This window comes from Sceloporus occidentalis, unplaced genomic scaffold, assembly GCF_023333645.1.
Source record: "Sceloporus occidentalis isolate IW3139 unplaced genomic scaffold, rSceOcc1.0.p SCAF_3, whole genome shotgun sequence".
NCBI lineage: Eukaryota > Metazoa > Chordata > Lepidosauria > Squamata > Phrynosomatidae > Sceloporus > Sceloporus occidentalis.
In genome coordinates, this window is record NW_028316983.1 from 207,899,637 (window position 1) to 207,927,442 (window position 27,806).

A 27,806-nucleotide genomic window follows, 5' to 3' on the forward strand; every position below is an offset into this window, starting at 1 on the left:
CTTGGGACAGACCTGTTGGTTGCAGCATGTATATGCTGTATATCCTCTATGACATTTCCGTGATGCATTATTTAAAAAGCATTTAAAATGGGAAAGGCATTACAGGTGAAAGTGCTTCAAAAGAAAGCAGAACATAAAAGCAGTGTAGAAATTCACAGCCTGGTTTTAGACCGATATGGCATTTATCTTCCCAAGTGATGTTGTCAAATTGACATGGATGAATGAGTAAAGATCAATATTATAGAATTAAGTCGTCTGTATACTTAGATGCTTGGGTTTCTTTCTTTTTTGGTTTACCATAAAGGGTCAGGAAGCCATTTCAAAGTGTCTTGTTAAATGCAAAAAGAAAGAAAGAAAGAAAGAAAGAAAGAAAGAAAGAAAGAAAAGGGAGAGACTTTGTGTCTTATAACTCTGTAATTATTATGGCTGGTGACAAAGCTACTAATGATACTTGCATTTGATAGTTCGCTGCAAAGAAAGATCAGTGAGTTTTGCAGCCCTTTTATTTTTCCATCTGTCCTTACATGTTCAAATGAATTATCTGATCTTCTGAAAAGAAATATTAGATAAATACGATTAAAGCAATTTCCTTGTAGTCATTATTGATTGACTAAGGGCAATCCTTTCTAACTCTTAGAAGAGTGGAATTTATTTCATCACATGATGACAGAAAAGACTTATCAGAGTAACAGGAACATTATGATTAAATAATATGTGTGTTTAAGAATGCTTTTTATCTGAACAAGGAAAATATTTTATTTTATCCACCTTTTTCCAACAAGCAGATTTTTCCTAAATTATTATTATTATTTTTTAAAAACCCACAAAACTGTATTTCAGACAGGGGCCTAAATACTCTAAGCCTTAAGGCATAGTTCCTGTCTGATATTGGGAGCTAAGCAGGGTCAGCCCTGGGTAATACTTGGATGGGAGGCCATAAATGAATACTAGGTGCTGTGGGCTATACTTCAGAGGAAAAACTGGCAAAACCACCTCTGTTGCTTGCCTATGAAAACCCTTTGAAATTTATGGCATTGCCATAAGTTGACAGAGGACTTGCAGGCACGTGAACACACATTTTTGTGACAAAAATGTCCTGCAATCATTTTAAGGAGCTTGTTTTTTTTAAATACTGTATTATGAAATATTTTGAAGACTGTGATCCCAGTCTTGTAGGATTTATCTCCCTTGTTTAAAAAAATGATGTCATAAACATTCATATGAACTATGCAGCAATCATTCTAGCAGTACATGCAGCACATGACTTGTATGGAATACGTACTTTCACAAAGCCAGCATCCCTAAATATGGCTGTGAAAAACCATAGTCTGAAACTCTGGAGAGCTATTACCAGTCAGCCTAAATAATATTGACCCAGGCCTTGTCTGCACTGGTCAGGATATTCTGGGGGCAACCCAAAGTATCCTGACTTCTCAGCTGCACTGTCCTATCCCTGTTCCTATGTGGTGGTGGCTATCTGTATGGGTGTCTGACTGAACCATCTGGCATTGCTGCCACCACAGGTCACTTGCTCTAAGGTCAGAATGAGGCACCCAGCAGTGAGCACAAGGCTGTGTGCCTTGTACTGACCTCAGAATGCATGACCTGTGGTGGCTGTGGTAGCAGATGCACCAGGTGGCCCAGCAGGATGCCCATGAAGGCAGCCACCACAGCACAGGAATGGCTTGAGATCTTCCTGGAAGACCCAGAGTAACAAGTATATTTTAACATTGTAATACTTTGGTTCTGGTGTGGAACATGCTGGACATTGTCTGAACTGTTCAAACCAGAACCATGTTTTGGGACGTGCATTGTCCAAAGAGGATGACACTAGAATGGAGAGGGGGAAATGGGCCTTCTAGACCATTCAGAGAAGGCCCCAGATTGACAACTGGTAGCTTCCATTGTTCCTATGTATTGCAAAAAAGTTAGTACTCTTCCACAAAATAACCCTTCCAGTAAGGATACCTGAAGTCATCTATGACAGAAGGATGGGTGTGGGATACTTTTGAGTTTAAAAATATAACACCCCCCCCATGGAGATTGTTTCTGCAGCAATTTTCTACTACTGCTGAACTGTCTCCTGACTACTTCCTGAAATCATAAGGTATAGTAGAACTTAAAAATATTAACTCAGTGCTGCAAACTGTCTAGTCAAATGAACACACCCACATAACATAATTCATTCACTTAGTCACATATTCACTCATCATCTAGAATATTCCTATCAGTTTGGTAGATGAATGAACTGTGAAACAGCATTTTTTAGATCTGCTATTCATAATGTGTTCACAACCCAAAGTGCCAGAGTGTGGTAGCTTTAGAGCTACCACAATATTTGCATACAATTTGTAAGCACATGTCAAAGGAGCCTTCCTGTTGAAACTATCTCAGTTTATCATAGCACTGTAAATTGCTGCACTGTCTTAGTATATGCTAAACTTTGGATTTCTTTTCAGCTTCAGGAATGGAGGAACTTCACTAAAGAAGACACAACCTGACTTCTTACCCAAGTTGGTTCTCCTAAAGTTTCTGATTTGGCTGCTACGTCCTTATCAGGATGGCCGAAAAGGCTCCTCCAGGGATAAACAAGAAGTCCTCAAGGTCTACCCAATCCCTCCCACCAGAACCAGTGGAGATAATCAGGAGCAAAGCCTGTTCTAGAAGAGTCAAAATCAATGTAGGTGGTCTCAACCATGAAGTTCTATGGAGGACTTTAGACAGACTTCCACGGACTCGATTAGGGAAGCTAAGAGACTGCAATACTAATGATTCCTTACTAGAAGTATGTGATGACTATAATCTCAGTGAGAATGAATATTTCTTTGATAGACACCCAGGTGCTTTCACCTCCATTTTAAATTTCTACAGGACGGGAAAGCTACACATGATGGAAGAAATGTGTGCTCTCTCTTTTGGCCAAGAACTTGATTATTGGGGGATTGATGAAATATATCTAGAGTCTTGTTGCCAGGCAAGATACCATCAAAAGAAAGAACAAATGAATGAAGAACTCAGGAGGGAGGCAGAGACTCTGAGAGAAAGAGACGGAGAAGAATTTGATAATGCCTGTTGCCCGGACAAAAGGAAAAAACTGTGGGATTTGCTGGAGAAACCCAGCTCCTCAGTGGCTGCAAAGGTAGGATCCATTAAATAGTTAAGCACAGGAAATCATTTAGATTATTTCTTTAGGTTATAGATATGTTAGAATATACAGTACTGATAAGCTTCACTGAAAATAAGCTTCACTGGAAAGGTGAGTATTGTAGGCTTAGACCAGATTTTTCTTGTGTGGTCTGCTAATGTAAAAATGGTAAAGGTGCTTCCTCAGAAGTAGTAGTGGTCCATTCACCCAGATGCTTTCCCAAATATACAGATGACTCTTTCTCACTTCTGACTTACTTGTTTAGGAGCTAATAGATAGTTGCATTAACAGGCAAGCCCAAGGCCATGATGCCCATTGCACAATCAGTTGTGCAACTATAGGATTCTCAGTACTTGTGCTGGTGTGTATTTATGCTGTGCTAAAAGTAGATTGGATCTTAACATTTGTTTGTCAGGCTGGGGACTTCTTTTAATCTCAGGGGAAAGAGCATAAAACCTCAACCAAAAGCATTAGCCACCAACTGGTGCTTCCAAGTTTTGTTTTGTTTTACAATTTCGATGCTTCATTCATTGAGGTTTAAGAATAGTTTAGATAAAATCTTCAATTTTCAATGCTGTTCTAGTTTTCTTATTGTACTTCCATTTTTTTGCTCACAAGAGAAAATCTATTGAAGACAAAAAGATGGAATAGTAGCATAATGCTTTTTAAATGTGAGCCCTGTGCTTGGAAATATCCTATGTGGTAATGTTATTTATATTCTATGTGCCTTCTGAGCATCACCATCGCTTCTTCCTGTACTCCTCCACATTATCCCATTGCTTTCAGTGCAGCCTAAAGAAGTGTGACTAGATGTTTTTTTTAAATGAGAGAGTCTTGGGGGCTTATTGCACAGCTTTATAACATGACTTACCGCTCCCAAATTGAAGCCCAATTCAGGCTGTATCCTGGTCATATTGCGTGGCTTTTGTCTCCCGATCTGCTGTCCGAGTACAGCCCAGCTGCAGTCCACATCCCTTAACGTGTTTCGACAGCCATTTTTCAAGGTCAGGAGCTTTAAGGGGTGCAGGCTGCAGCCGGCTGTACTCAGATGGTCAATTGGGAGAAAAAAGCTATGTGATAAGACCAGGATGCAGCCCAAATTAGGCTTCAGTTCGGGAGCAGTAAGTCGCATTATAAAAGCTATGCAATAAGCTCTGTGGTTTCTATGAGTCTAAAGGGATTTGGATTCTGGTAGGATTAATTGATGTTCCATACCTAGGCTTTTCTGTTGTTTAGTCTAGACATTTATCTAAGACTGAATCCCATTGAACCCAATGGGCCTTGCTTCTAACTAGATTTCTGTAAGACTGGAATCCATTTTGTTTTGTTCTTTCTCATTTTCTTGACTTGAGAAAATTAAGAAGTAATACTGTTGCACTAGCTTCTTCTGTAATCAGTGGGTAAATTCCAAGGAGTAAGAACAAGCTTAGTCTATAGCTGGCACCTAGGAAATTCTGAATTAAATCTGTATCTCGTGAAAAGTGACTGTGTTTGGACAATAAGGATAGGCCACAATGGCTGAGGAGTCTGGCTTAGTGTTCCTGAACAATGTGCTTTTGTGTGGTCACTGCTGATCACTGCTACTTAACTGCTGCCACTAGCAAAAATAGTTAAACTAGCCAGAAATGAATAACAAAGCAAAAGGTTCCGGAATCCAGACTTTAGTTCGTCACTCCCCTGAAAAAACAGAAATAGAAAACCAACTTCAAACCATGGTTTCACGCCACATCTTGGAAACAATACCCTTTTGGACTACAACAAAATTCACTATCTATCATGGCCAGTTGCCACATGGCAGAGAGATTCTGAAAGTTGTCATCCAAAAAAAGTTTCTAAGCATTCCTTCCGACTCTTGTATGTCCTAGTTCTGGTAGGACAAATCAAGTGTCCTTGATTTACCCTCTTCCTCTTTGTCTGTCACCATGTCCATATATGTACTTGTAACTTTTGTTTTTTAGTTCCCTTCATTAAAACATTCCATAGAGAAGGAGCTGAAGTTCCTTTTGTATTTGTCTGTAAGCTACTATGGCGAGTTACACACTGCCATGAAAGTACAGAGTCAGTCTGTACTAGGGTTAGGAAGGTGCGGTGCATCCGCACCCCCTAACCCTAGTACGGACTGAGTCCGTACAAAATGGCGGCTCCCCTTCCACATGGGGGCCGCCATGACGACATCACGACTGCGCCACCTCTATACGGGGCGGCGCGGACGTGACGTCGTCGGTCCGCACCAGGGCGCTTACTGCTCCCTTTCCGTGGACCAGGAAGGAACTCTGTTTCATAGCTCCTTCCTGGTTTGCGGCGCCGCTTTGCGTCGCTGGGCGCAGCCTTCAGACGGCTGCGCCCAGCGAAGCAAGGGAGAAAGGGGCCAAGCGGCCCCTTTCTCCTCCTCGCCGCCGCCATGGGGTGTCCTTGGGGCTTGAAGCCCCAAGGACACCCCTTTTCAGGCTGCGGGGAAGCGGCATTTTGCCGCTTCCCTGCAGCCTGAAAAGCGGCAGATTGGGGCCTCAGCGGCTGCCGTTCTGGCAGCTGAGGCCCCAATACACCGGGGAAAGGGGCGGGTACATCACGCCCCAAATGGGTGGTCTGTAACCCGCCCAAGTCTGAAGCATGGCTTTAAAATAAAATGTATCTTCTTCAAGGTCATTTCACTGGATTCTTAGGCCAACATTTGACATATTTCTTGCCAAAGTATCTCTGGCTTCAGTTGGTGAATATATTTCATATACAATCCCAGAGGTGGCACGTGATGCCATTTTCCCCCGGCACATGGTTGAGGGAGGCGGAGAAAGAGGTGCACACCTCTTCCTCCTTACCAACCCTCTCCGGCCTCCAGTTGCCTCTCTGGAGGCAACTGAAGGCTGGGAATGGAGGGAGGGAAGAAGAAGAGGTGCGTGCCTGTTCATCCTCCTTCCAAACCCTCCCTGGCCTCCAGCTGCCTCTCCGGAGGTAGCTGAAGGTTGGGGACAATGTGGGAGGATCCTCCTCAGCCTCCAGCTGCCCCTCCGGAGGCAGCTGAAGGCCAGGGATGGTGTGGGGAAGGAGGAGAAGAGGTGTGTGCTTGTTCCTCTTCTTCCCCCCTCACCCCCCCTCACCTTCAGGTGTCTCTGGAGAGGCAGCTGAAGGTCTGGGATGGGGGGGGGAGGTCCTGCCCTCAGAGGGCAGAAGGCCCACCCCAGCAATGGGTAACACCTGGTGCTGGAAAACCTTTTAGGTCACGCACTCACCCCCTAAAAGGTTCACTATCACTGTGCTAATGTATGAAGCTATTTCTAGGTTATACATCAATTTATTATTTTCTTCTCTTCTCTTTGCTTTCTTCTTTTTTCCTCTTTTCTTTCTTTTTTCTTCTTCTTCTTTCCTTTTTCTTTCTTTTATTTTATTTTAGATTTGACAACATATATCTGCTTGTATTAGGTTTATATAATTAGTTTGTAAATTGTTATTTCTCTCTTTTTTCAATTAAAAAAATAAAAAAAAGTTTTGTAAGATTTTACAACAGCAACTGTTTAGAAGGATATCAGCAAAACCTAACAAATGCTGATTATGTTGACACTATCAAATATTCTAAACACTATCCATAAGCAATCTGTATTAGTGTAGTAGATTAATGCAAGGATGCAGAACATGTTTCCTTCCAAATGTTCTGGGACTGTTGTTCTTATATTCTCTCTTCTGTCAAAGAGTAATGGGTATTTCAGTCCAACAACATCTGGTAGGTCAATTGTTTCCCATCCCTCCTTTAATGGAAGTGAATATTTATAGGTTTCTTTGGAAGGGAATATTTGGAATGGAACTGAATAGAGCTTCCTTTCTTATTTTTCAAATAAAATTCCATATTTTTGGACTGGATATATTCCTTAAAGCCTATTTTATTAATTAATTTGATGTATACATATATAAGTAAGCACATTTAAGATGAGAGTACATACTGACTCCTGTTTATAAGATGAATTAGATGTTGAAGCTCAGATACCTGTATTGTCTTTTTGGCATAGTATTACAGTATTTTGTTATATCGGGAACCTACTTTATTATCTGGAAGGAACAGGCCCAAGGTTTCATTGTTTGAAGTACATGACTGCCTGTGTTTGCTTTGTCTGTTCAAATAGAATTGAAACCGCTGCCCATGGTGACACAGAATCCCTATAGGAGTACGTTACTAAGTAGCTGTACACTCAAGATCCCAGAGACCAGTTTGGAGGTGATGGGGCATGTCATTGAGTTGACACACCAAATCCCAGTAGAGCAAAAACTAGATCAAAAGCTGTCCACAACATGGGCAGATCACTGATCCAAGCATGGGTGGTGTCAGGTTTGCAGTGTACAGCTGGCCTGCCTTCTGTCTCACCAGTAAAGAAAATGCTTGGAATGAAATAAACTGTACAGAACAGAAAATGCTGTAATTATTTTTAAATGCATAGCTTAGTCCCATTGTTTTTATTTTGACATTAGCAAATACATGGACTTTTGATGACAAAGTAGTTTAGATTTCAGAACTATTTATACTAAAGACCCATCTCAGTGTTATATATAGGTCATGGCTCCTCCAAAGAATTGTTAAAGATTCCTAACAAGGGTGTGTCAGAGAGTCTTTATTGATCCTTATAGAACCACAGTTCTCATGTTCCATGTGAAAAAGGAATGGCTGTTAAATTACATTTCAAATCTGTAATACAGACATAATATTACAGGTGGTTTAAACATACCAGCAAAATCTTGGTTGCCAAGTTAAGGCATGGTAAAAGGACTTCAGAGTCTTTCTGTCTAGCTTGTCCTTAGCTAAAATGAAGGAAGATGGCAGAATACAGGGATACACGTGTATGCTGTTCAGAGGAGCCAGTGAAGAAATATTATAATTAATGACAAGAATCCAGGACCAGACTAACAGATGCATAACCTTGAGTTATGTATCTGTAGCGATCTGTACTCACAGTTTCTATGTAGTCATGATTGTGGCACTACTGTCACAATTGTAACTGCTCCACCAAACCTACTTTACTTGGCATCAACCACACCGAGAAATGGGGCTCTGTTCTGCTGGTGACTGGTGCATGAATGGATGAAGTTTCCACACCCCCTCCCACTAGCTGGCAAGTCTGGGACAACCAGAAGCAGGACTCTGTCACATTTTCATGTTGTATTCTCAGTGACAGACAGGAAAGGAGTGGAAACATCATCTGCCCATGCCTCCATCACCAAACAGATCCCCTTCTCTGCATGGCTGAGGCCCAATAAAGTAGTTTTGGGTGGATTGGGCCAGCAGATACTACTTAGCTATGGAACAAAGGTAGTTACATAACTAAGTAGTGCATGCAGAATTCCAGCGGATACCTCTAAAATTGCTCCTATGTGTTGGCTTTGTTCCTAGAGTTCAAGAGATTAAAAAAAAATCAGGTGTTGAAATTTGTATCAGGGTTGCCAAATAGAAAACAGGGCTTCTGTGCCTTTTATGGCTGTGTAGAATTAAGAATTACAGCAAGTATTGCTTGTCACACAATTTAAGTAACAAGCTGCACTTGCTAGAATTCTTTTTTATGCACAGCCATTAAAGTTACAGGAGCTCTGTACTGACAACTTCAGTTTGTATATCTAAGAATTCACAGATTCTTTATCCATACATTCAGCTTGAAAATATTTTTTTAAAATTCCCAAAATCAAATCTTGATTTTGCCATTTTATATAAGGGACATCATTTAACTATACTGTGCCATCCATGGATTTTGGTATACATGGGTGGGGAGGGGGGGAGGCGACTAGAGATCAGGATCCTATGGCACAGCACATCTGGAGAACACTTGGTAGAGCAAAGCTCTGCTATGGAGTCAAGAGATAATTCTGAAAACAACTTCTTTAAAATCACCATTAGAGCATTTGCACAGCTGTGACCATCCACATGTCATTGGACTGCATCTCCGACTATTCCTCACCTTTGGTTATCTTAGGCTGGGGCTGATGGAGCCTTCACCTCAATATCTCCTGCAGGACCACATATTCCACACCTTTGTGAAAGCGCTGACATATTTGCAAAAATAATTATCATGTTATTAATATGGATGGGTTTTAGCTGCAGCAGTGTAAATAGCAACTTGTATCATATTCAACAAAGTGTGACTAAGTGTCTAGCAAACAGAGCAGAGCACTGACAATGAGCCTATACATCACTGGGAATATTATATATAGCCATCATACATATAATCTGAAGAGGAAGAGGTACATGGACTATGTTTTGTTCACTGTGAGGGAATGCCATGCTCCTTAGTGGTGGTTATAAGATTTAAAATGATATTTTCAGTAACTTGTTACTATTACATTTCCAATAAATAAAAAGTAATTAGCTGCTATTTTAGTTATAGTTTTTAAAATAACCATGGTTATTCAAAAGTAACCAAAATTGTTACTTTCAGTTAGTTTTTAAAATACTGGAATAGTATGAGTAAATGGACTGTGGTACATAATAAGCCTAAGACCTATGAAAGTAACAAAAACAATTACAGTTATACCACATGGGTGATATTATTCCATATTAAGTCCCAATTGTGGCTCTTAGCCATGTCTTAATTACTGCAAAAATGAATTAATTGCAATTAAGGTATTGTTTGTAATTAGTTAGTTCCACGTTCTGTTCATAAAATTGCTCGACAGAATAGTCCAGAGATTGTACATCAGAGCTCAACTTTCAGGACATAGTTAAACTGTATGTTATTGTTTTTGATTTGACAGTTCTTTTACAGGATATCCAGGGCCTGTTACAGACTGCCAAAATAAAGCTGCTTCGGGTCTCTTTGGAGGCATGCTATTTAAATGATGCATGGGTCCTAAGAGTCCGAAAGTCGCACCAAAGCCACACTCCATTCCTAAGCACTGGAGTGCAGCTTTTGGTGCAGCTTCCAGATTCTTAGGATGCATGCATCATTTAAATAGCATACCTCCAAAGAGACCCGAAGCAGCTTTATTTTGGCAGTCTGTATCTGCCTCCAAGCTTGCAAAGAATTTTGCATACAGCTAATCAATGCATGAACTATAATTTGTGTGATTTTCTCCATTGGCCAAGTTGTGTGCGCATGCATTATGCTAAAATCAGAATTAAAGTGAGGTGTACAACCTTAGGAAATAGCTATATGCTTAAATTCCTTCCTTCTAAGATTGATCGCTTTGATTTTATTTCAAAATACCTTAATATTTTAAGAATCTGAAGGTATTATTCCAATAATTCTTTTTCATTGGAGCATCTGTTTTATAAACTTCCATTTTCTGCCTGCAAATTAAGGATTTCCCCCCTGAGAATGACATTATAATTTATCAGTTGCTAATTAAAGAAAGTGTAATTCTCTTTCACTCTTACAAAGCAGCAGAAAGACTTCACCATGGGTATTCATTTGCATAGCCATTTGCTCTGTGGTTTGTTTGTTTGTTTTTGTTTGTTTTTACAGAAATGGATGGGTGATGGTTAAAAAATAATAGATCAAGATCTTCAGGGTAGCAAACATGCAGTATGAATTACTGCCTAAGCTTACATTGTCCCTAATAGCAACCTTCCTGAGAGCAAAATACTATTGAGTGTTTAAAGGCTAATGTTCATTATGTAGAGCTGGTTCACACAGGATGTTATCTTATTTGTGTATTTCATTCAAGCTGAGCAGTTGAAATCACTGTATCAGAGCCCAGGTTTGTGGTAAAGAACTTAAACTAACCATTCTAACTATACTAAGGGCCCTGGTGGTGCAGTGGTTAAATAGCAGTATTGTAACCACCAACTCACAAACCACAAGGCTGCAAGTTCAATACCAGCCAAGGACTCAAGCTCAACTCAGGCTTGCATCCTTCCAAGGTTGCTAAAATGCATACCTAGTTGTCAGGGCCCAATCCTTCCTGTTTCCAATGAATGCCTTTTCCCCATCCCTTGTATTTTCAGGTGGGAGGTCTGCTTATTTTCAACAGGGAAGTGAAAATATTCTGCACATTCTCAGATGAACTGTGCTCATAAACATGTCTATAAGCTCTACCATTGCTGGTGACTTGTATTTGTTTAACCAGCCAGTTATAAAAGCATCTGGACTTTTTTTTACTAACTTACATAAGAAGCTCCCCAAGATGTCTTTATCCAGGCATTCTTACGGGTTGTGCTTGTCCCCAGAAAGATGTGTTATTGTTACTGTTGTTGCTGCTGCTGCTGTTCTTGTTCTTGTATGACTTCAAGTCATTTTCATCTTGTGACAACCATCAAGCAAACTTATCATGTGGTTTTCTTGGCAAGATTTGTTCAGCAAGAGTTTGCCTTTGCCTTCTTCTTAGCTGAGAGTGTGACTTACTCAATGAGTGTGATTTCTATAGCTGAGCAAAGATTCAAACCCTGATTTCCAGAGTCAGAAGCCAATGCTCAAACCACTATACCACACTGGTTCTCTCCCTCACAATCCTGGTAAAGCATTACCTTCTATCATCTCTCAGCAGGTTATTTGCCCATGAGATCAAATACCCTCTGCTAGTGCTTTGGTAAAGAGGTTCATGCTCATAAACTTTTGGTCACACTTGTAACCCAATCTACCAAAAGCTCTTCCAAATAAGAACAGCAGCTACAGCATAAGAACAGCATCTCATATCTTTGTTTCTGCATTGTAATATGCAAGTTTCTCTTGGCAGCTCCATTGAATTTAAAAATCAATTATCATAAATTTTCCTTCATCATTATACTTAAAGAATAAAAGCATTGTTTAGTAACTCAAAATACACATGATTTTTGGTGCTTTGCCACAGATAGCATATTAAATGCAACAGAATGTCTGCAGAAAATTGATTTTGTTTTAAAAGCTTGTCCATATGGGCTAATGAGTCAACTATTAAAATATTATTTAACTTCAGTGGTCTGTGCACAAGGTATCATGTAACTAATGATTCAGCATTATTTTTAGCTGGCTCAGTTATGGAAAAAAATCCAATATTTGAACTATCTGACCCCAGTGGCATTTTAATGCTTCGCTAAATTATATATACATTTTCTTTCTCTGTCATATCATGAACTGTTGGCTATTACTCTGTTGCAATAGCATCTGTCTTGGTAGCTACTTCTTAGTTTCCAGAGTCTGAATTTAAAAAAACCAAAGACTCCCTGAAAGTAACCTGTCAATTGTTGACAACTCTTTGTAACTTAAAGACTCAGTGAAGGTAAAACTGAGGACAGTGAGCCAAACTGAGACAATCCATCAGTGGCTTCCAACAGCTGCAGCAGTGCCTATTCCCATTCATCAAATGCACAGAGGAATGGAATATTTTCTGTCTTGAGCGGTGAAAGGAGGTCTCCAATCCTGTGGCAGTGTTTTATGAATTAAAGCAATAAAAAAGTCAAACTCTCTATCTTGGAAAACATTAATAGGAACAATAATGCATAGTCTTAGGACTGGTTCCTGCATGGCCAGAGCTCAGAAAACCTACTTTTTTGGATTAAAGCTCCCAGACTTCCACAGCTAACATGGCTGTGGACTCTAGGAATTTTAGTCCAAAGTACTATAGTATTTTTCCCCAGCTGCATGACTAACACAGGCAATCACATCTTATTGTCATGACTCGGAGATTGCCAACCTATATGTTGTTTCCCTTCATTTTGCTTTCTTCTTAGCCAAGGACCAAGACTACCATATTTCCAAGGAGTCTTTATGCATAGCTGATGAGCTGCATTCACCTTGCTGGGTCAGGTGATACCTAGTTGCGTCAGGGACAGTCTGTATCTGGCTGCTGATCAGGATGATTCTGTGAACCTCTGTGTGCAAAAGCACAAGTGGAAAAAGCTTTTACAGCATCTGATCCTAAGAGAAAAATGCTGCTACAACACAGCCATTCCTACACCTACAAAGTGTGGTGATTCTATGGAGAGCAGGACCAGCCACACAAAGGCCAGCACTACTTCCCACAAAGCTGACTAGACATTGTATGTGTATGTTTCTGTTTCCTCAGAACCAGATATTGTGAGCGAGATGCTCTGTGTGAATTTGTTCTAAACCAGGTGTAGGCAACCTGCGGCCCGCGGGCCGGATGCGGCCCGGCAAGGCCTTGGGACCGGCCCCAGCCCGGTCCTGCCGCCGATTGCCACCGGAGCCTTTGGCCTCTCGCGTGAGGGCATGAGGCCTTTGGCCTATCAGGAGGAAGCAGGCAAGGGGGGGCAAGCAGGGCAATTGTCTATAGAAGCCTCAGAAACATGCATTTATATTAACATTTTTTTAAAAAAAACAGCACTTTTTTTGCGTGTCCTCCATTTTTTAAAAAGTGTCCTCCATTTGAAAATTTTGTCCTACATTTGTCCTGGTTTATTTATTTATTTATTTATTTTAAAAAAAAATTATTTAATTACTTATTTTTTGGCGTCGGCCCCCCAGTTGTCTGAGGGACAGCAACCCGGCTCCCGGCTCAAAAAGGCTGCCTACCCCTGTTCTAAACTTTGGCAGAGCCAGAGAATCTGGTGCAGTGGTGGTGGTCTGTATGTATATGGTATGAGGGAGGGAGGGAGGGAGGAGATTAATTATCCTTCACACTCTGCCAATCAAGGTTCACTACCTAAAGGAATGGTTGCCCTGTTCAGAAGTAATATTCTACTGTCTAGCTGCAGCCAGGTATCACAACAGAAGAGGAATGTTGCCTTTGGGGCCTGTTTTTTGTTTGTTTGTTTGTTTGTTTGTTTGTTTGTTTGCATTTCAGAGACATCTGATTGAATACTGTGAAGAAACAGGATGCCCTCCAAATGTTGTTGGACTGCAACTCTTACTATTCCTAATCAGCATACCCATTCAACAACATCTGGATGGTAACACAATTCCCACCACTGGTTTAGATGAACTACTGTTCTGATCCAAAGGGCCCTCGATAATCAGTTCTGTTTTCATTTGGCAGCTTTGGTGACATGGGTATCTACTGGGAAAGTTAGGCTAGTCAACCATAAACCAGGATAGGCACTTACTGAAGATTCCAGATACTGATGATCAACTCCTGATGCCCACAGCACAACCTCCTAGACTATGGCAGTTATTTAAATATTTAAATATTTGCAGCATTTGGAAAACACTGTGGATGTAAATGCAGTTATATTTTCAATGTAACTATCAATTTTCAGTAATACCATATTCGCAGTTGCAATTTTGGGGGAAAGATAGGTGAGAGGGTTATGATTTGCCAGGTGGCTGGTACATTGACCTTCAGCTTGCACCATAACATTTTTCACCTAAAGAGATTATACTCCGGTTCTTTTTCCTCCTTTCCTTAGAGCATGTCTACAAAATGCTGCAGGTGTCTTGGATATTATTCTAATTATTAGTTATTTTCCCTTGGGAGATTTATTTTAAAATAGTTGAGTCACAAGACCTATGGCACACTGAACTGAACTGAAATGAAGATAGCTTTTTAAGTTTGGACACCCTGCTGCATTTCTTACACATGATGATCTATACATTGCTCTTATGATTGTAAGCTACTTCCTAGCAACACACAGGAAATCCATACAATGTCCCTGAATGCTGGGTTTGGCATGCTGATCTCTGGCTTATCTGCATGATGATGTAATGGCACATTTAGGCAGACAAATCCCTAAAGACTCTGTGGCTGGAGAGGTTTGTGTGTGTGTGTGTGTGTGTTGTTTATACCATCAAGTGCATGACATTTGTAAAATGTAGCTCCTATTGCACAGGAGCATTTTGATGTTGGATGCAAACCTTACCTCATCACTGTGGTATATTAAAAGACTGGATATTTGAGACTTGCACAGCTGTGGGTGAAAACGACATCTTATCAGAAAGATCTGTTTGATTGGATAATGCTGTCTGTTCCTTGGGCAGGGAGCTGCTCTCACGCAAGCCCAGTTGAACTGAAGGGAGGTTGTGTGGGTGTAGTAATTTAACTGGTTACTTCCAGGATGCTGATCTTTTTGTCAATGAGGGTGACACGCATTGATATTTGAAAGCCACATCTCATGACTCTGTGGATGATGAACTCCTTTGATTTCTGTCACCCAGAAATCTAGCAATACACTTATAAACAGGCCCTTGCAGAATGAAATTGACAGACTTCTTTTTTCCAAATTGGATTCCAAAAGAGAGCACATTATATGCTGCTTTGGACCCAAACAGCATTGTTCCCAAAATGAACTAGTAGCACAACCAATACCTGAATATATTGAATTATTTTATGGTTCCAGTGAAATAGTCATCCTGCTGCACTCAGAAAGCAAATGCATGTAGGGGGAAAGATACTGCTCCTAATAGAGACTAGGAGACAACTTTTTTTCTGAAATTTATGATTGTCCATGTTTAAGTTCCAGAAATCTAAAATAGCAATAAAAAGAACTAAATCCTAATGCCCCTGATTTGTTTGCTTAGATTCTGAGATGACAAGACACCTTATGTTTATTTTCATACAAACTGAGTTTCCTTATCTGGAATTCAAAATATTCCAAAATCCCAAATTGTCCACATAGGTGGTTGAGATAGTGAGACCTTTGTTTTGTTATGGTTCAGTGTACACAAACTTTGTTTCATGCACGAAATTATTTAAAATATTATGTATAAAATTACATGCAGGCTATGCTTATAAGATGTATAGGAAACATAAAAGGATTTCATGTTGGATCCCATCCTCAAAATACCTCATTAAGTATATTTCAAAATAAAATAAAATTCCAAAACACTTCTGGTTCCAAGCATTTTGGATAAAGGAGACTCAACCTGTACTAGGTTTTCTAAGGTACTCTCTTTTACTGAGAGCTGCAAGTTTTATTGTCTACAACAGTATTTGGGGGTACAGTGATAGTACAGGTATATGCTGGGGTTTGATTCCAGGACCCCACCCCATGGATAATGGTGTAGTAAAATGATGTCCTTTATATAAAATGGCAAAAAAAGTTTTGCTTTTACTATTTTATATATAATTATGTCTCCCTCCCTCCCTCACGCACACACACACACACACATATATGGATTCAAGCCATTGATGGTTGAATCCCTGGATGCAGAATATGTGGATATGGAGGGCCAGCTGTATTAGACAAAAGGCCCCACCATCCCCATGAAACTCATTCTGGGGATAACGGGAGCTGCAGTTCAATTCAGCTAGAGGACATACAGTTGGATATAAGACAGTTCTGAGGCCACATCTTGCTCTTGAGCATCTCCAAATATTAGGAAGGCCAGTTACAGACCAGCACTTTAGTGCGTGATGAGCACGCACTAGGGTTACAAAAGGGTGGTGAAAGGGGCGGGTGCAGACCGCCCCAAATGGGCGGTCTATAACCCGCCGAAATTTTACTTCATTTGAATATGTATGCAAACTTTCTGATTCTAATGAATCTGTAATGAAGAACAAGAATGAAATGCTGATTCATTGAAGTTAATAACAATTTTTCTGCTGACCTCATTCAAACAAAGATTTTTATGCCGAGTACATTTACTCAATAGCACTTGTTTAAAATGGCACTGCACTTCATTGGTCTTATACCTAAACCCTTTGGCTCCACTTGCTTAAAACCTGTGTGGATTATCTGAGCTTTTCTGTTCTTTTCTGAGTGATGAAAACTAAATAGCAGCCTAACTGAAGCAAAGTCCTTTACAAAAGCCTTCTTAGAAGTAACTTTTCTTCACCCCCAGGAATGGTAGCAAATTTCACTGCAGGACACTGGAGGGCATTGCCACCCCAAATTCAGTGTTTTCACTTATCTTTCACTGAGTCCCAGTTGATGTAACCGCAAAGGTTTGATAGTGCTTAAAATAGCAGAGGTATAGGACATGCCAGAACTATCCCAAGGGCAGCCAAGTAACAATAATACAGTTCCGGATGTCGGCAGTCAAATCCAGGATGCTCCTCTGGAAGACAACTGTCATTCCATGCATTATAGTGTTCACTTTAAGTTATCCTTGGCTAATATTATGCAAGTCAGAATTTTCAATGAAGTAAAAAAAAGTGAGACTGATCTCTAAAATTCGGTCAAAATAAAGCTGCTTCGGGTCTCTTTGGAGGTATGCTGTTTAAATGATGCATGCATCCTAAGAATCCGGAAGCTGCACCAAAGCTGCACTCCAGTGCTTAGGAATGGAGTGTGGCTTTGGCGTGACCTCCGGACTCTTAGGACCCATGCATCATTTAAATAGCATACCTCCAAAGAGACCCGAAGCAGCTTTATTTTGGCAGTCTGTAACAGGCCATAGGAATTTAAAGAGTGTTGCATGTTTAGTATTTGGCATTGTACTTTAAAGGCTTCTGGCTTGATCCTGTTTCTTCCAGCTTTCTTCCGCAATAACAATGATGAGACAATCAGCTACGTCTCCATCCTGGAAACAAGCAGACACATTAGTGTTATAACAGGAAAAACCTGTGGTGCTTCCATAGGGATTCTCACATCACCAGTCAAAAGGAACAGAATAGCTATTTCTTTTCCTCCTTAAAAAAAAAATAGTGGAAAGGAGAAAAAAATGGAAGTAAGAGTGGACCAAGCCTTCCCAGTAGTTGCTTCAACCCTCTGGAACTCTCTTTTGTGGGGTGCTAGGCTGGTGCTCGCCCTGCTTTCCATTTGCTGGCAGGCAAAGAGCTTTTGGTTTTAGTAGGCTTTTTAGCCTATTTATCTTTTTTATGTCTTATTTATCTTTTTAACTTTTGTATGTTTGTTTAATGGTTTTATACTGTTTTATGTAGTGATATTAATGGACTCCATATGGAAGCTTCTTTGGGTCCCAATCTATGGGACAGATGTTATACAAATGAAGGGGCTTGACAGACCACCCCAAAAGGACAGTCTGGAGCTGCCCATTTTTGCTCCCAAGGGATCCCGCAGCAACCAAACCACACGGACTCTCTGCACCAAAAAGAACCCACTAAAAGCGGGTTTATTTTGGCATGTGCGGGCGCCGCCATCAGTGCACCATCAGCACACTGTGACACATCCATGACGCAAGCACTGCGCCACAACATGCAGATGCAGCATCATGTTTGTGTCACCATGGCAGCCTAAAATAGATGACTATCAAATTATACTTTTGAAGTAATTTTCCACCAACACTGATAACCTTTCTGACAAATTTTTTAGTTTGATTGAATTATCTATTAACTAGACCCCAAAGCAAATTCTGATTAACTATGGTGGCTTATGGAAAAGCTACATAGAACTCCACATCTGGGATAAGAGTTTTTAACCCACCCACCCCAAAAAAAACCAGCAAAAGTATTTGGCATTTATAAAATAAAGCAAAGTTGCATGACCTAGTCAGTGGGGGAACCTTATGCCTAGTGTGGGGATGGGAGAGAAATAAAATATAGGGGAAGAAACAGAATTTCTGAATTGATTATGCAAAATGCTATAGACCTTTGACCTTACAGCAGAAGGGTCACTGTTGCCATCCCATATACCACTGGTTTTTCACTGTTATTTAGTATATTCCTTTGTACTGATTTTTAGGTTAACCAGTCAGATATCATATTTTGTTATGTAGATAGTAGCACATCCAGAAAACAGGTGGACTGAGAAAGGAGGATGTTACTCAAAATTATAACTTAATAATTTTGTCCTGCCTGTCTATGTGTGTGCCCTTGTGTTTAATGTACAGATTTCAAAAACAGGTGATGTCAGGTCTTACTGCCATACTTTGCCAAGCATTTCCTATCTTCCTGTGTCCCAATTCAATTTAAAGACTGATATGTCCACCACTAGGTTATTATGAGAGAAGGAGAAAACACTATTTCCACTACTCTCCATGCAATTCATAATTTCATAATCCTTTATTATGGGTGAGGGGGACATGCAGCACTAACATGGCCTGCAAATAAATATTCTCTGGTCACTCCTCCCTATCCCAAAAACCCTGACTCCTCAGAAGAAGAAAAAACATAGCACAGAACCAGGGCAGGAGCCAGGAAGAAAATGAGGAGGAGACAGGATTCTGGAGGATGAGACACTAGTCCAAATGATTGATACATGAATTTAGGATCTGCCCAGATATACTTCTTTCTGTTGTTCATTCAGTTTGTGGAAGGCTTTGTGGAATCTTTCACACCCCTAACATAAAATTTTTCAACATGAACCTACCCAAATCACACAGGAACTTCCCTAGGATGCATTAGGCTCACTGATGCTGGCATGAAGAAAAACCCATTATCTGTATGTAGTTCTACTGATTATAATACATACTGGAAGCCTTAATCTATTGCTGCTTGTTTTTTTTTCAAACACAGTAATGCAATGCTGGTTCAGAGATTCCATTCTCTCTCTCTCTCTCTCTCTCTCTCTCCAACCCAGGATTTACTGCCCAACCAGTATCATTTATGTCGTTGTGTTCTGTCTTGACAATAGTCTATTTTTATCCCTTTCCTAACATTTTATTCCATTAAGGATTTTTGACACACAGGTCTAAATGAAGGGATTTTGTAATATTCCCACTTAAAAATATTCTCTGTCATTTACTGTTAGGATTACTAGTTCTGTAAAAGTGAAATAGCATTCTTTAGTTTCCATTGGTACCGTATTTAGTTCTACTGAGGAGAAAAGCATGTTAAGAAGTTTTTGTTCATATAAGTTGCATAATGATGGTATTTTGTTGTGTAAAAGGAATATCAGTGTTTGCCTTAAACATAGCAATGAGGCCATGGCATGCTAACTCCTATTATAATTTCTGTTGGTGGTATTAATGACAACTGTTGAGAAGATAATCTGTCTTAAATATCCTTCACCATATACAGTACTTCCTACATCCAAGTTGAGCTCTTGGAGAAACAGTGGAGGGGAAGAGAATGATGCTTGGAAGGGTCAACATTTTCTTTCATCCCCATTGCTTTTGCCTGTTGCTGAACATAAACATTTCTGTTTGATGGAGTATGAAATTGAAAACAGAAAACTGGTCTTGTAAGAAAGCATTAACAGGAGGTATTCTTGATCATATATCTGGGACTTGACTTGTAGAAATATGTGTTGTATTCATTGTATGATCCTGAGCATTTTTAACTGGGGAAGACAACCCTAACTAAATGCATTTTCGCTTCCTTATAATGGCTCTCAGGAGTCACAGCAAGACTATGCCAGATATTCAGGGGAAATTTTTCACTTGAACTTGTAGTGCATGGAGGAGGGTCAGGTGAAAAACAGGAAGAAAAAAGTGAGTGGAGAATTTTTCATGATATGGGGTGCCATTTGAGTAGTGAAGGGTTTGTATTTTTATTTTTTAGGAATTAGAAAGAGTAGCACTGTTAACATATCCAGTGGTAGCAGTGTTTTCTGGATGTAAGATACTGTATTTTAGCAGCATCAGAGGAATCCTAAAGAGAGGGCTAGTTAGGGTTGCCATTAGTCCGGACCTCCAAACCGGGACAAATGTAGGACAAAATTTTCAAATGTAGGACCTTTTTTTGGGGTCCTACATTTGAAAAAGAGTCTCGCTGAGGGGAGGATTCCTTCTCCGCTTGGGCTCCGTTGGAAGCAGCCCAGGCGGAGAAGGAATCCACGCCCAGGGAGGCTTTCTTTTCCCCTTGGGCTCCGTTTTTGCCAACGGAGCCCAGGGGGAAAAGAATCCTTGCTGAGGGGAGGATTCCTTCTCCTCTTGGGCTCCATTCTCACCAAGGACGGAGCCCAGGTGGAGAAGGAATCCTCCCCTCAGGGAGGCTTTTTTCCCCCCGCCTGGGCTCCGTTTTTGCCGGCGGAGCTCAGGCGGAGAAAGAAGTCTGGCCTCAGCAGGCGAGGCTTCTTTCCCTCCCTCGGCTCCAGCGGAGCCAAAGAGGGGAGGGAAGCACCCCCGCCAAAGGAGAGAGGCCTACAGAGGCCTCTCTCTCTTTCCCCCGCCACCGCTGTTGCACACTTTGCAACAAAGCCCGGGGGCAGGGGAAATCCCAGGGGCGGGGCCAACCTGAGGCGGGACCGTGCAGACCCGCCCAAAACTGGGAAAGTCCCACCCACAGGCGGGATATGGCAAGCCTAGGGCTAGTGGACTGGGACTTTACCATTTGAGGGTTTTTCCTTCAATAAGGGTAAAACATTTTTCTTTAAAAAATGGACTACATTTGGAAAATTTAACAAAACAGCTCCTAAAAATGTTTCCTAATGCAGAAGCATGGAGGCTTCTTTAGAAATACAGTGTTCTCTGCCTAACAAAAGCACTTGTAGTTTCACAAAGGATTGAGGCAACTTGGGTCTCAAGGGAATCATAGAATCATAGAATAATAGAGCTGGAAAAGACCGCAAGGGCCATACAGTCCAACCCCCTGCCATGCGGGAAATACAAATCAAAGCATCCCTGACAGATGGCCATCCAGCCTCTTTTTAAAGACCTCCAAGGAGGGAGATTCCACTACACTCCGAGGGAGTGTGTTCCACTGTCAATACAGTGGGACCTTCTTATCCACTGGGGTTTGGTTCCAGGATTCCCCATGGATAACAAAATTTATGGATGCTCAAGTTCCATTAAATATAATGGTAGAATAAAATTGTCTCCCTTATATAAAATGGAAAATCAAGGTTTGCTATTTAGAATTTATACCTTTTTGGAATATTTTCAAGACGTGGATGCTTGAATCCATGGATAAAAAAATCCATAGATAAGAACGGCCAACTGTATATTTTTATGTTAATAATAATAATAATAATAATAATAGATTTATTTCTAGCCCGCCCAATCACGAAGAATCCGAGCGGGTTACAACAATAAAATACAACAAATTACAATAGAGTTAAAAAATCAAACCCTAGACCTCCCTCCCCCCCCCCCCCATTCCCAGTACTAAAACAGATAAGGAGCCCTGGTGGTTAAATGCCTGTACTGCAGCCATTTACTCAAAACCACAAGGTTGCGAGTTCAAGACCAGCAAAAGGGCCCAAGCTCAACTCAGGCTTGCATCCTTCCAAGGTCGCTAAAATGAGTACCCAGACTGTTGGGGGCAAATTAGCTTACTTGCTGTTCACCGCTATGATCTTTGGAATAGCGGTATATAAATAAAACAAATTATTATTATTATTATTATTAATTAAACAGTAATAATATTAAAACATTAAAAACATTGAACAAACAATAAATAGGCAGAAACACTGGGGAGGGTAACTAAGTTGGAAAGGCCTGCCGGAAGAGATCTGTCTTGAGTGCTTTCTTAAAAAAGAGTGGAAATGTGACGGATCTCCTCCGGCAGGTCGTTCCATGGTTTTGGAGCAGCAGTAGAGAAGGCCCTCTGGGAAACTGATGTTAATCTAGATTTTTTTGGCTGTAGTAGATTTCTTCCAGAGGACCTTAGTGTGCGGGATGGACAATAGGGAAGAAGGCGTTCCCTCAAGTACTCTGGGCCCAAGCCATGTAGGGCTTTAAAGGTAATCACCAACACCTTGTACTTAGCCCAGAAACTAATAGGCAGCTAGTGCAGGGACTTCAAGACCGGTGTTATATGGTCATTCTTAGAAGTTCCCGTGATCAATCTGGCTGCCATATTTTGTACCAGCTGAAGTTTCCAAACTTGGCACAAGGGTAGCCCCAAGTAAAGCGCATTACAAAAGTCCAATCGAGAGCTTACCAGTGCATGTACTACTGTTTCCAGGTCCCTCGGCTCCAGGAAGGGGCACAGTTGGCGTATCAGACGAAAGTGATAGCAGGCGCTCTTGACTGTCGCATCCACCTGAGCTGTCAGTTGGAGCGACGAGTCAAGAAGCACCCCCAAGCTGCGAACAGAATCCTTCAGGGGAAGTGTGACCCCATCCAGAACTGGCTGACACAACTCCATTCCTGAATTCGGGGTTCCTATAGCAAGTACCTCCATCTTACCTGGATTCAGCTTGAGTCGGTTTTCCCTCATCCAGTCCATTACCGCCCCAAGACAGGCATTCAGAGGAGAGATGCCATCCTTAGTCACTGCTTCAGTCCGAGACATAGAGAAGTATATTTGGGTGTCATCAGCGTACTGATAACACCCCGCCTCATGTCTCTGGATGATCTCTCCCAGAGGCTTCATATAAATTTTGAATAGCATTGGGGACAGAATCGCGCCTTGAGGGACCCCCAATTTGAGCTCCCTCTTGGCCGAACAGCTGTCCCCAAGCAACACCATCTGGAACCTGCCCGAAAGGTAGGATCGGAACCACTGCAATGCAGTGCCTCCAATACCCAACTCTCTCAGACATTCCAGAAGGATACCGTGGTCAATGGTATCGAAGGCCGCTGAGATGTCCAAGAGCACCAGCAGGGTCACACTTCCCCTGTCGATGCCCAGACGGAGATCATCGACTAAGGCGACCATGGCCATCTCAACTCCGTATCCCGTCCTGAATCCGGTTTGTTCCTAATAGAATTTAAATTTTATTTTCTGGAGTATCCGCATGGTCAGAAGGAGGAAGGGCATGCCTGTATTAATATCCCTCCATATCAACTGAACTGAGAATAGCTACATCTTGACAAAATGCAGGCCTGTGAGTGACTAACATCATGATATATTTTTCTCCTATATGAATTTTAACACTTTTGCCTGATTAAGAAGCCAGTGGAGCTTCAAAAGCTTGCAGGATGTATTTTGTGCATTTTGGTTGTTCTAATAAAGGTATCACTGTTCCGTGGATTTTTGATGTTGCACTATTATAGTCTTTTTCTTGTAAAATGTTTCCTTCCATTTTTGCTTGCTTTAAATAGTTTTTTGTGGCAGCAGTTCTCTTTCAGTAAATGTGAACTTTCCCCACAATGTATCAGAGGAAAGACACTAGTATAGGATCTTTTCTTAGATCTATTTTGGAGCCAGATAAAGGTTGGTCACTTCTGCTGCAGGAAAGTGATAGCAAAACTTGAAAGGAAAGAAGGAAAAAAGGAAGGAATGATTTAAAAAGAAGAACTGACTTTATTATCATATTTGACTGCTAATGTTACATGCTTCCCATATATGAGTCATCTGAATTGGAGGAGAATCTTCTCTATTGTGTAAAAATGACAGCAAAAAAGGTAAAGAACAAAAGAGGGAGAGAAAGAGAATTTCTTTAATGAAACCTCTGAGCATACTACAGTCTATCACAGTGGGGGGAAATATAATTTCTTGTGGACACTTTTGTGCAGGACACGTCTGTCTACCATTACATCACAAGACTAGAATGCAGAAGACATGGAAGAAGTTTCTGTCCAGCCTTGGTTAATAATAGTTAATGACCTAGTTAAAGTGGGTCTGGTGTTTTTGCAGAGTACAGATTGCTCTTTATGTGTGCACTGTTTGAAGGACTGTCCCAATCCAGGTGCTGTTTGAAGATGAAAGGGCCTTAAAGCTGTCTATCACCTTTTAGCCTCCTGGACTAGGCAGGTGCAAAGGTCAGAGTCAAAGTCACTATGATGAAATGTATTGTGACATTATTAAATCTGCATATCGAAATAGATAGACCAGGGTATGTACCTACCTGTATGTCTTCTTTTGTTCTTTTTTGTTGTTGTTGTTGATGATGATGATGATGAATTTATTTTTCTTTTAAAGCAATCCTTATGTGAGCATCTTACCAGTTAAAAGTAAGCAAACATGATGAGTAGTGTGAGTTTTTTCTGCAAGCCTTTTCAGTTTTACATCTTCCCTCAGGATGTATTGGAAAGAGGTTCTATATTTGAACACTGCATTTGAAGTGTTCAAAATTAAATCAAATCGGGAGGCAAAATGCATATTGAAGGAGATACAACAGCAAACTAGAGACAGAATAATATTTCTACTTCCTATTTTCATTCATATCACTCCTTTCATTTCTGAAAAAGGTAGGAATAATAAGAAAATCTGCAACTTTACCCATGCACCATATATGTGAAAATGTTATCTGTGAGATATTTCTGGTATATAAAAATAGAAGTCTGTGTACCTACATAAGTACATAGGCCAGACTCCTGAATACAACTATTCAATGGGTAATGCACTGAGATAAGGAGAACTACAGTCAGCTGTCCACATTCACAGGGGTTAGGGGCGCAATACCTCCGCAAATGTGAAAAACATCATGATAACCTCCCAAAAGCCAGGGTGGATGAGGCAAGAGGAGCAGGCTCAAGCGCTCCTCTCCTTTCCATGCCCTCCTGTCCTTTTAAGTGGTTCCCTGCCCCTTTCCTGGTGGAATGGCTGCCATTCCAAGGCAGCTATTCCACCAGTAAAAGAGTAAGGAGGATCGAGTCACCTCTTCCCCTTTCCTGGTGGGGTAATTGCCTTTCCTTGTAGTCAGACACAATGGAAGTACATTATTATTATTATTATTATTATTATTATTATTATTATTATTAACCTTTATTTATGAAGCGCTGTAAATTTACACAGCGCTGTACATGCAATCTTTTAGTTAGACGGTTCCCTGCCCTCGGGCTTACAATCTAAAAAGACATGACACAGAAGGAGAAGGGAGTGGTGACGGGAAAGGGTAAGAGGTCCAGCAGTTCCTCTCAACCTCCGAGGCCTGGACCAAGGCAGATGGACAGGAGGGAGGGCTTGGCTTCAAAATGGAAGGTTAATCTTCATCCAGGGAAAATACATACTCTCAAGTAGGATAATACATATACAATACATAGCAATACCGGAAATGGTTCGATAAACAGGCAACAAAAGAACATCAGATAGTAAGCGACAATTATGCAATGCCTGGGAAGGCTTCTCTGAACAGGATGGTTTTCAACTCCGTTTTGAAGCTAGTTAAAGAAGTGATGGCTCTTGCTTGTGGGGGGAGAAAGTTCCAGGAGTGAGGGGCAGCAAGTGAAAAGGGGCGAATCCGGGATGGGGCAGAGGAAATCCTGGGCTGAGACAGGAACCTTTGACTACCAGAATGGAGGGCCCAAGTGGGAAGGTGAGGAGAAAGAAGGTCTGATAAGTAAGGAGGGGCCAGTCCATGGAGGGCTTTGAATGTCGACAGCAGGAGCTTGTACTGAATGCGGAAAGGGAGAGGGAGCCAGCGAAGGGATGCCAACACAGGGGAGATGTGGTCAGAGCGGTGGGTGGAAGTGATAATGCGTGCAGCTGAATGCTGGACAGAGACTAAAGGACGGAGGTGAGAAAGAGGATGCCCAGCCAGGAGGACGTTACAGTAATCAAGTCGAGAGATCACTAGGGCATGGACCAGGATCTTGGCAATAGAGGTGGAGAGATATGGTCAGATTTTGGCAATATTGTACAAAAAGAATCTACAAGCCTTGGCTGTGATCTGGATCTGAGGGATACACGACAGAGAAGAATCAAAGATAAAACCAAGACTGCGGGCTTGCTGGACTGGTTGAATAGAAATGTTGTCCACAGAGACAGAAAAGGAGTGTTGAAGGGTGGGCTTAGGAGGAAAGACAAGAAGCTCCGTCTTGGACATGTTGAGCTTCAAACACCGATGGCGCATCCACTGCAAGACAGCTGTAAGGCAAGACGAGACTTACTGTTCAAGCCTTGGAGAAAGGTCATAATCCAGTTATATCTGGTAAGATATTGTAGAGACCTCAGCAGCTGATGTAATAATTTTACATCTTGCTACAGGGACATAGCCAGATGTTTCGGTGATCTGCACTGCCCTCCACCCCTTCTTTCAAAACAGCAGCATGTTTAAGCACCTTTTTGGAATGGAGATGGGTTCTTTATTTGGGATGAAATGTTATTCTTAAGTCATAACCAAATTACCTAAACCCAAAAGATTATATCATGCAAAAAATACTAAGTAGTATAAACTATGTATTGGAATATCATTATTGAACTAGAAAGCTGTTTTCTTCTAATAGGCTTGTCTAAAACGCGTCTTGTTCATTCAGTTTTGTTAAATATGGTTTTTTATGAAATTTCCCTTATATCATTGTCAGTTTACAAATCTCTTTACTCTTTAGCACCTGAGCCAACCACAGAACTGTGGACTATCATTAATTTAGAAACATCATAATTAGCCAGAAAGCCAAAAAGTTACTTCCAATTCCTGGTCATAGGAAGAAAAAGCAAGGCAGTCAAGCTTCTTTTGTGTGGTGTTAGCAGAGGACCAAGGACCATATCAAGCTTACAGTGGCTCTTTTGTCAATCTGTTCTTAATGTGAATTCACCAGGAAGCTCATTTGAAATAGAAATGCTCATACATTGAATTTTCCATTAGCACTGATCAAACATTCATACAAATGGCAGGACAGAAACTCAAAGGTGATCTGTCATGCAGATGGGTAATTTTAGTCTCTATATTGAAACGTTTTATTCCACTACCCCCTCCATTAAATGGTTACTTCAGAATGTAGTAAGTCAGTATGTTGGAGTCCTCCTGCTGCCTGGGAGCTTGGGATTATGTTTTTAAAATCATTACCCAAGGCTACCACTCTTTGTGGTACAGTATATCTTTGTATCTAATACAGTTAGACTCAGTTAGGTCAGGATCAGAGCATGGAAGTGTTAGATTTTAGACTACAACTACTAGAACATCCTAACTCTACAATGTTTGTAAGCTCTAGTCAAGACGGTATGCATTCCTTATGAGCAGAATCTCCCCAAATCCCCTGCAGTCACAGCACAAAATGTATTAGACTGGTATGATAACAGGCTCAATCACACCTGGTATGCTCTTATGAAACAGAGATTGCAACCCAGGTAAGTTGGTTCAAGTCTAACTTCAGACCTATGTTTCCTGTAAACATGTCCATAAGTAAAATTGTAGCAGATGGTGAAAACAAACCATGCCAAGGAACATTAGTTAACCATTGGGAAGCAGCACCAGGAGAGGTGTCTGAAA

At 41.0% G+C, this 27,806-nt stretch overlaps 1 protein-coding gene across 2 annotated transcripts in view; it reads left to right on the top strand.

Annotated features, from left to right (window-relative positions):
- KCNB2 (potassium voltage-gated channel subfamily B member 2) overlaps positions 1 to 27,806 on the top strand; it is a 218,469-nt gene that overhangs the window by 20,088 nt on the left and 170,575 nt on the right. For both annotated transcript variants that reach the window (XM_089517453.1, XM_089517452.1), the window contains one exon: positions 2,460 to 3,139. In XM_089517453.1, coding sequence (XP_089373579.1) covers positions 2,561 to 3,139 — 579 coding nt within the window. In that variant the 5' untranslated portion in view covers positions 2,460 to 2,560. The remainder of the gene's footprint in view (positions 1 to 2,459; positions 3,140 to 27,806) is intronic.